The 9602-nt window shown below is 56.9% G+C and overlaps 1 protein-coding gene across 2 annotated transcripts in view; it reads right to left on the bottom strand.

Moving 5' to 3' along the window:
- Positions 1-5083: 5083 nt before the first annotated feature.
- Positions 5084-9602, bottom strand: part of LMX1B (LIM homeobox transcription factor 1 beta) — an 83941-nt gene continuing 79422 nt past the window's right edge. For both annotated transcript variants that reach the window (XM_033858602.2, XM_033858603.2), the window contains exon 8: positions 5084-9375. In XM_033858602.2, coding sequence (XP_033714493.1) covers positions 9218-9375 — 158 coding nt within the window. In that variant the 3' untranslated portion in view covers positions 5084-9217. The remainder of the gene's footprint in view (positions 9376-9602) is intronic.

The raw sequence follows: 9602 nt of genomic DNA, 5'->3' as shown, positions 1-9602 counted from the left end.
AGTGAGCTTCCTGGGTAGGCAGAGTGAGGAGCGCCCATGAATAATCTTAGCTGCACTGTTTGAGCACCTGAGGTTGGCTGAACCCTGTGCCTGGTTCACTTGCTCATGTGACCCTCATGATGGCTCTATGCCTGTCCCTCTGTTTACAAAGAAACCAAGGCTTGGAGTGGTTAAGTGACTTGCCCAAGGTCACATGGCCGGCATTTGGCAGAGCTGGGACTGGAACTTGACATCATCGCACTTACCCCCGTTCTCTGAAGCTTGGTGGGATGGGATACCCTCAGAGCCCCAGGCCCCCACCAGATCAGTTGCCCCCTATTGGTAGGCCCCAGGGATTGAAATGATCAGAATGAAATACTGACCCTTGAATGTGGGGCTCCCAACTGTGACCTGCATCCCCTGTTCTAGAAGCATCCACAAGGACCAGCACACACTGAGGGTGGAGCCGGATCTTGCACTGGTGAGGGAGCCCCCCTTTATGTGCCTGGGGAACGAGGCTTCTCTGGGTACTGAAGGAGGGGTGGAGGAGAAGGGGCCAGGCGGGACTGTGGGGGATGCCTTGCAGTCTTCTATTCATCCGCTGCGCTCCTCCGTCTGGGCTCAGGGAGGGTTGATTCCCCAGGAGCTAGGGCACTGAGGATACGAAGACTCCCTGAGCCTCAGTTTCCTTATCAGTAAAAATGGAGGTAGTGCCAGTAACTGCCTCATAGGTGAGTGTGAGGAATCAGTGAGAAGGACAGACAAGGCTGGAAGTCGCTGAAGCAAGGGCTCAAGGAAACGCTGCTATTTCCCCCCGCCACCTCCCCTTGTTTTCCTCCCCCTTTGTCTCTGTCACTGCCCCAGCTCTGGTTCAAATCGCAACTTTGCCATTTCCTAGCTGTGTGGCCTCGGGAAGGTTCCTTAACATCTCTGAGCCTATTTTTCTGTTCTGTAAGATGGGAATGCCGAGGAATGCATGGTATCATCCTTGTAAAGCGCTCACACAGGGCCTGGTGCACAGAAGCCTCCCAGAAGGAGAGTTTCTTCCCTCCTTCCTTCTCTGGCCATGATCTGAAGCCTGCCCCATCTCTGCATTGTTTCTTGAGCCTAACTGATGCTTCAGCTGTCACCTGCCTGACTCCCGGTGGCCACCTCGTGGCCTGATGGGTGACTGCAGGTTCAGAAGCAAAATTCAAACTAGCTTCTGGTCTGTGTTGGGGATTTAATAGCAAAGCGCCCCAAGGGAGGTAAGGAGTGAAAGTGGGGTGCTGCACACAGAAAGGCGCCTGGATGTTCCGTGCAGACAGGAGATGCTCCAGGGGCCGGCCCCCTGCCACTGGGCCCGTTCTTGCTTGATTCTGTGCTGAGAACTTCCTGCACTTCACTTTGTTGCAGATTTGGCTCCGATTTGAATCAGAGTTTTTCAAATGAAGAAACGGGCTTCTGGGACCATGATGGGGCACATCAAGGGCTCCAAGGAATTGAAAATGTACGTTTTTGGTACATTTTTGTAGCCTAGGGAGCGGATACAGAGGGTTTTGGTTTTTATTATTCCTCTTTAGGCCACAAATAGGTACCTTACATATACTCCTCTCTATTATTCAAAATCTCACAGTGTGCTCACTTCATTCTCAGCTAAATCAGAGTATGGGATGTGTCAGTTGTCCTGTCACTGCCAAGGGCCTGACTGACCCCTGGATGCCCAGTGTGGGCATCTCACCTCCTGCTGTCTCTGGCCTTTGGATCCTGAATTTAACCTGGGTGTGCCCCGCCTCCCTGGTCCTCTGAGGCTCCAACCTCTGAGCACTTGTTCTGGCTGTTCCCTCCTCCAGGAGGCTTCCCCTGATTTCCCAGGCACAGCTGACGAAGCCCCTCCCCCAGCTTTGAGTCCTTTGTGCTTGTCTCGCAGCTCCTTCTTAGCTCTTGACAGGCGGGCAGGGTCCTGGGAGGGTCTGCCATGCAAGGGATGAAGACCAAAAGGGATGAGCAATCCGGGGGCCGTCTCCATTCTCCAGTCAAGCCCCAGGGGTTGCCCTGCAGTCAAAGCCATAATAGAGACCCCTGTCCATCCGTCAGTGCCCGGGGTCAAGGTCTGCCTGGCGTGGGGTCTGGGACACTCAGAGGCCAAAAGGGGGCATCTGAGGCAGAGCAGCGCTGGCCAGCAGGACAGGAGGAACAGCAGAGAGCAGAGTCTTCACTGTCAAGTGGACATTAAATTGTTTTCGCCCCACGGGACTTCGAGGAGAAAGTGGAACGAGATATGCAAGGCTTAGCACAGCGTGGGGTGCACGGTGAGCATCCCTGAAGGCTGCTCCCAGAGGCAATGGGTGGAACCCCTCAGCTACCTAATTCTCTGCCTCAGTGCCCATCGAACCTTCCAGCAGGTCAGCCATGGGCGAGCAGGCCAACTGCATTGCCTGAGCCCAGGGGGTGCCCCTCTCATCACGGTGGGGGACTGCAGGGCTGTATGCAGCCACCCTCCTTCAGACCATCCTCCTAATGCCTGTTGGACTGCCCATCCAACCGCACATCTGTCAGGTGGATTCGCATTCCACGTAGCTGCTGCAGAGACCTCACCTTCTCCAATCCAGCCTCACAGCCCGCAGTTTTCTCAGGGAAGGCAGCAGTGGTGAACTCCAGAGGCAGGACCGGGCCGGGCCTCAGACCCTCGAAGACAAGTTTCGTAGGGTGGGCTCAGAGTCGCGTTCCTGTCCTGGGACCACCCCTCTTCTCAACTCCCACAGAACCGTGGTCTAGACCCTCTCCAACCCCAGGTTCCTGGGAGGAATCACCCTGGAGCAAGATACTTCTCTTCAAGCCTCAGTTTTCTTATCTTTGCAATGGGATAATAGCTGTTCTTAGTTGTTGTGAGGGTCAGTGAGCTAGAGTCTGTGACTGGCTGTGGCAGGGACTTGGCTACTATTGGTCCTCTGGAAAGAGGGGCCTGGAGGGAGACCTTTTCCCACACCCTCTCTTGTCTCCATACTTGGCCTACATTTCCTCCCCCTCCCCTGACTTCACTTTCTGGGCTGTGGGGAGAAGACAGGCAGGAGAGAGGGGAGCAATGGATTAGCACAGCCCCTCCCCTCCACCCCCCCAAACATTTTTTAGTGACAGAATTTTGTCGGCAAGAGAGCTGGCAGCCCACTGCTGGGAGTGGGGTGGGGGGTTTGAGCTGGGAGTCTCCTCTCTCAGAAGCCTAGGCCTGGGGCTTGGTTGAAGGGCCCAGTTTAGTCCTGCCTCTGTGCTCTGCAGTCTAGGCCAAGTGACTTAATTTCTCTGAGCCTCAGTGAGGCCACTCTGAAGGTAGGAGAGAGTTTCCTTGCTCCCTGGGTCCCTGGGCCTGACCTTGAAGGACCAGGTTGCAGGGCCAGAGAGTGTGGGCTTAGGGAGACATCCGAGGTGGTGTTGAGGCCATGGGTTTACAGCTAAACCTGGTTTTGAGCCCTGGTTCTTCTGCCTCTTGTTGGCTTTGTCATATTGAACTGGTCATTTCCTCCTTCTGAGCCTTGGGTTTCGCTTCTGAAACATGGGACCTTGACATCTGCCTCTCGGGGGTGTGTGGGGTGCAAAGAAAGCGATGAATGGAAGGGCCTCACCCAGAAGCCCCTGGGGCTTGGAGTCACCCGAGGCTGCAGGAGAGAGTGGGGCGGAGCTGCCCCCAGGGGCGCTGGTGCCCCTGATGCACAACCAGGCAGATATGTGCAATGATACACCCAGGTGTGGTTGTGCAAACGTCTTCACTGACACATGGACACAAGTCTGAGACACCCAACTCCATACATAGATCTAGACAGCCAGCTGCACACCATAAACCAATACGTGCAGACTCCCAGCTTCCTACACAATCTACCCAGGCAGACTGACCCACAGAGCTATTTCCATAGACACATGGGCACGCACGCACACACACTGATACTACCCAAGGTACTCTGAGGAAACTTGAGACCTCAAGGAACATACTTTGAGAACCACATTCCTTGAGTCTCTGCCATCTCCACCCCCCCGGCCCCACCCCCACCCCCATCTCCCCTGGATCCCAGGGCCATGTCCAGCCCGGAGTCCTCAGGATTTGGCCTCAGCTTCATTCTCCCTGTCACATTCCCCTGGGTGAGCTCGCCCACCTTGTGCCTCAGTGACCATCCACCTGGTTGTTGAACACCTGGATACTCAGATCTGGTCCTTCTGAGGCTCAGCCCTGTCCAGGACACCTCTTGGGTGCCCCAGAGACCCTCAGCTCCACGTGCCTCAGATCAGAGTGCTCCAGCGACCCCATCACAGTGATCCAGGTGCCCTGACTCCTCTCTCGCCAGTATCTCCGGGATCTGCCCCCTTCTTTCTTCCCAATTTTACTACCCTGGTCAAAGCCATAGTCATCTGTCACCTAGGTGACCGAGTTGACCCCAGTCTCCAGTCCATCTGACCTAATTGGATCTATTCTCCACTCAGCATCAGGACCCTGGATGGTCTGGCCTTGCCTCCAGCCTCACTGCTTCTCCCCCAGCCCCAAACTTAGCTATTCTTGCAGTTCAAGAGACTCACAAGATTTTGCCAGCCCCTGAGTTTTTGCACAAGCATGGAGCGCTTGCAGACACTCCTCCCCATTCAGTGCCCCCATGCGGGCTAACTTCCCATCTCAGCTTAATATGTAGCTGCTTCCAGGAAGCCTTCCATGATGCTCCGCCCCTCCAGATGAGGTTGGGTACTCCTATAACAAGGCTGCACTGTACCTCAACTGAGTTCACATCACACTGTCTACCTCCCTGAGGCAGGGACCAAGCCCCAGTTCTCAGCCTAGTGGCTGGCACTTAAGGGGCCCTTCATATTGGTTGGGTGAATGAATGATTGTGTTGGGGAAAGGGATGGAATGGGATGGGAGGGATGCATTTGTTTCAAGGATGGAGATGGGTCGGGGTTGGGATAGGACAAGGTTGGGGAGATGACAATTATGGGATGGGACAAGGGAATGTGTTCGGCTAGACCAGGGACCCCAGGCTCTCCCTTCCTGACCTGCTGTCCCTGGTGCCCATTGAGAAATCTGCTGACATCTCATGCAGGACTGGCTCAGGCCCCGCACAGCCTCCCCCCAAGGAGAGGCACCACAGGCGTGTACAGGTTGGTTTATTTACAAATATACTGATGTCTCATCTTTTTTTTGTTTCCATTTTCTGCTTTTGTGGGAAGAGGCAGAAGGTGAGAGTGGAGGGCAGGGTGGGGTGGTGATGTAAACGCTAATAAATAATTTAACAATGACAAGTTATTAAATAAAATGTGTCTGGGGATGGCGGGTGGACAGTGAGAGTCTGTACAAGGAGAACAGCAGTGGCTGGTGGCCCGGTCCCCACACCTGGCTGGGCTGAGCTCCCCTGGGACCCTGGAGGGGGCGGGGGCACAGCAGAGACGCCCATTGGAAATGGCACCGTCCAAGGGCCAAACGTTGGAGGGTCCCTCCTGCTCCCCAGGCGGCATGTCTACGAGTGTGGGTCCGTGAGCCTTCATGTGTGTCTGGGTGTGAGTGTGTCTGTGTGCGTGCCTGTGAGCGTGGACCCCCTTCCGCGTGGGGCAGAGTGAGCCCAGAGCTGCAGGTTCTCCCACATGGGAGATGAGATTCTCACCCCAGGTGGTGCCCAGAGCTCAGGCTGGGCCCAGGCAGGGGTCAGCCACTTCTCCTTCCCCCAAGCCTCACTGCTAGGGCCCTACTCATCTGGACGTGGTGGACCCCCTTACCTCATCCTCTCCAGGAAGCCTCCCAAGATGCCCAGCCCACTGGCACTGGCCCCTTCTCTATGGGCTCTGCTGAGCCCACAGTCTGACTCTTAGAACCACAGCGTCCCTCTGTGTGGCCTCCCTGGAAGGCTCCACGGGGTAGGTGGTAACACTCGCTGTGTTACCTGGGGCATATTCCTTCCTCTCTCTGAACCTCAACTTCCCCAAAGGGAAGCAGGACTCGCCTTTTCTCCAGCACTCACCCTGCCCACCTCTTACTTTCTCCCTCTTCCTCCAGAGACCAGACTGCTACCTCCCCCTTCCCTTGGGCTTCCCACCCAGGCACCATGTGATGGTGATCCCATATCACGGCAGGGGCGGGAGTGGTCCTGGCTACGCACGCCCTCCACCTCAGGTCAAGGCTGCACTTGCTATGCGAAGTGGAAAGAGCCTGGCCATCTCAGCTAGCCCCAGACCCCAGCAAGCCTGCTCGGTTCTGTGTGCTTCTGCTGGGTGACCTTCTCTGAGCCTCAGGTTCCTCATCTGAGAAATGGGTCCCCAGCAATGTCCAGACAGGCTTGGGGCGGAATGTGTATGCCTCTCCTCCTAGGAGAGAGCCCCTCAAGGCGGGGGGGGCCTACATCTTGTGCATCTGTGTCCCCACACCTAGTCCAGAGCTGGGCAGAGTGGGCATCAGAGCCTGGGGGCAGCGAGCTGCAGTACAGCGAAGGTGCTACCTAGACTAGCTGATGGGGCATCTTTGGCACGAGGGGCTGAGGTCCCTCTCGCTTGGACAATCTGTGGGCCATCAGCATGGGTGTCCTGTACCAGTTCCTGGCAGGGAGCAGTGTAACGGCAGAGGCAGAGCCCAGGCTGGATTTGGGGTTTATGAGGCCCCAGAATGGCAATTTTACCAAGACAAGTCATGCTCCGGCCTGGAGGTCGTTCACCAGACACAGAGGATGAGAAGCTGGCGTGGTGTCCCTATTCTCTGCTCCAGCTCTGTCCCTGACTAGTTGAGAGAGGCCTTGTCCCTGCCCCTCTCCTGGCCCACATTTTCCAGCTGCAGAATAAGGGGTGGACTAGTTGACCCATTCCTGAGGTTCCTTCCAACTTAAAGAGTCTGGGAGAGAAGGGCCAGGCCTACTGGTGGGGGAGAACATCTACCCCTGGACCTGCCCCAGTGCCCCTGGCATGATTTGACTGTGTGGGCATAAGAGGAGAAAGGGGACCATCTCTCAAGAAACCAGAGTGGCTGCCTAAGGGACAAGTGGTGACCCAGGACCAAGAGATGGCACAGAACCTAGGTGGGCTGAGACTGCACAAGGACTCAGGACATCAGCTAAGACCGTGTGGAAGTTCTGTGTAGAACAAGAAGAGCCCAGAAGGGCCAGGCTGGCTGCTGGGGCCTGAGGGCTGACTCTGAGCCGCGTCTCAGCTCTGCCAGCTCTGCCATGGGGAAGAGTGTGGCAAGACGTGTGTGCAGAAGCCCAGGAGGGGCAGGGAGGTTGGCCTGGGATGCTCTGGAGGGACTGAGGTCTCCCCAGAGGACAGAGAAGCAAAACCACAGAGGATGTTGGTGAACTTTGAGGATCCCAGGAAGGGCCAGACAGAGGGGCCCTTCTCCAGACGGGTGGAGAGACACCCGTCATCCCATCAGCTCAAAGGCTGGACCAGGCAAGCTTCTGCAGCCTAGGGCTCAGTGTTAGAATGGAAAGCAGAGCCATGAGCACTGGCTGAGGACACAGTGGCCTCCAGGGGCCAGCAAGGGGTCCCTGAGAACAGGGCCCATCAGCCTGGCCTCATTTCCTCTTTTGACAGGGTTAGTAGTTGGGTAGATTGGGGGCAGAGGTTGATACAGTGTATCTGGCTCCTAGCAGGGCGTTTGACAAAATGGTCCACATGCCTTAGGTGAGACACACAGGGCCGACTCCTTATATCGGCAGACGTGCTGAGGAGGGAGAACAAACCAGTGGTCCCAGAGTTGGGGTGCAGAGAAACTCCACAGGCTGGAATGAATCAAATAAGAGGAAACGTAACAAGAAAAAAGTCAAGGTCCTTCACGGGCTCTCCAGGGACCGATAAGTGCCCCGTCCACACACACAGAGAAGAGAGTTGCGGCTTAGCTATCACACGTGTGGCAGGGTCAGGGGCTCTGGTTACAAAAGGGCAGGGTGAGTTTCCAAGGTTATGTGCCCTAAACCATTCACTGGGTCTCAGGCCACATTAACAGAGGCAGGGTGCCTAAAGTGGGGGAGGTGATTGACCTGCTCACTTTGGCTGGCTGATGACAGTGGGAAGACTGGGTTATATCTGTTCCATACCTTTAGAGGGAAAGCTGGAGCCAGGCTGAGTGGTACAGTTTAAAAGGAAGAGCTGGAGAAGCTGGAAAAGCCTGGCTTTGAGAAGCGAGGACTCAGGGCTGAATAGAGCAGAGGTGGAATCAGCAGAAAAGGCAGCTGACTTGGGGCCCGATGAAGTCACTGAAGGTTGCAAGGAGAGGCAGAAGTGGCTTGGGCAGGAACCAAACATCCTATGGAGTGCCAAGTGGGTGACTTTAGAGATGCTTTTCCGCCTGGAGGTTCTGCCATTTGGTCTGATTCTACCTGGTTCTGCGGCCTCTGTCTCTGCCCAGGCAGCCCCCATCTGGACAGAAGCTAAGACACATCTGTGTCCACGTGCTTCAAGCTCACCTTACCCTCCTCACTTCCTCCCTCCCCTCCTATTGCTATCAGAGGGGCTCCCTGCCCCTGTCTGGCCGCTTCCTGCTTCCTGACAGGGCAGGGCAGGGCTGACCCGCAGAGGCCTGTCTGTCTCTTTCAGCACGTCTATGTATCTGTGTGCGTTTCCGCATGGGTGTGCCTTTAAGTGTGTGTGTTTGCATGTATGTCTCCATCCCTTTGAGTCAGCCTGGGCTCAACCTACCCGTCCCTGGTCCCGCCAGGATTGCCCCTCAGGGCAGAGCTGTGGTGGGCTTGGCCCACCTGCCAGGCTCTTCCCTACTCCTTCTCCAGGCTCCAGCTGGAAGGGGTGATCCTAGGCTGGCGGGCCTGACCTCAGAGGCGGGGGAGGTGGGCACAGTGCAGGGCACAGGTACACACACATCTCACACCCACCATCGTCTGGGGGCATGCACGGGGGCCCTGCCTCGACCTAGGCCCATGCCATGGAGGTGGCCTGGACAGAGAGAGGACATTTAAAAAAATAGAGAGAATTTAAGCTTCCCATAAAAGAGATGGGGAGGGGGAAGGAGGTGATGGAGGCCGAGGTGGGGCTGGGAGATGAGTGGCTGTCCGAGAGCTCTGGGTCCCTGGGGGTGACAGTCTCTGTGGGCAGGACACAGCCCCTGCCCAGGCTGTGCCCGTCTGCCTGTCTGGCTGTGCCCAGTGGGCACTTTAGCCAGGCCCAGTTGGCCGAGGGGAGGGCACCGTATGGCTGTCTGTAGAGTCTGTGCGGGTGGCAGGGCAGCCTCTGCGGCCTGCAGTCCCACCCCAGGGCCCTTGCCCAAGCGTCCGTGCGGCCCAGCTGGCTCTCAGGAGGCGAAGTAGGAACTCTGCATGGAGTAGAGCCTGTCGATGGGGTTCCCCACGCGGGCCTGCAGGGAGCCCACATCCGAGGAGCCGAGGAAGCAGTCGCTGAGGCTGGTTAAGGAGGTATCACTGTCGATGTCGTGGAAGATGGAGTCGTTCCCTGGGGGGCAGAGGCGGTGTCAGCACCGGGGTACAGGCTGGGGCTCCTGGGGGCCCTGTTGGCCCTACAGGCAGTGTGGCTGGAGGTGAGGGAGGGACAGGATGACCTGCCGACGGTGCCCGACCAGAGGGGTTGGGGGCTGTGGGTGAGGTCTCCAGGGCGCCCCCTTCTGGTCAGGAGGAGGCAGGTGGGCTGTGTCGGAAGGGGCTGCCGGGGTGGGGGGGGGG

This window comes from Tursiops truncatus, chromosome 6, assembly GCF_011762595.2.
Source record: "Tursiops truncatus isolate mTurTru1 chromosome 6, mTurTru1.mat.Y, whole genome shotgun sequence".
Taxonomy (NCBI): domain Eukaryota; kingdom Metazoa; phylum Chordata; class Mammalia; order Artiodactyla; family Delphinidae; genus Tursiops; species Tursiops truncatus.
This window is presented reverse-complemented; position numbering and strand designations above follow the sequence as displayed.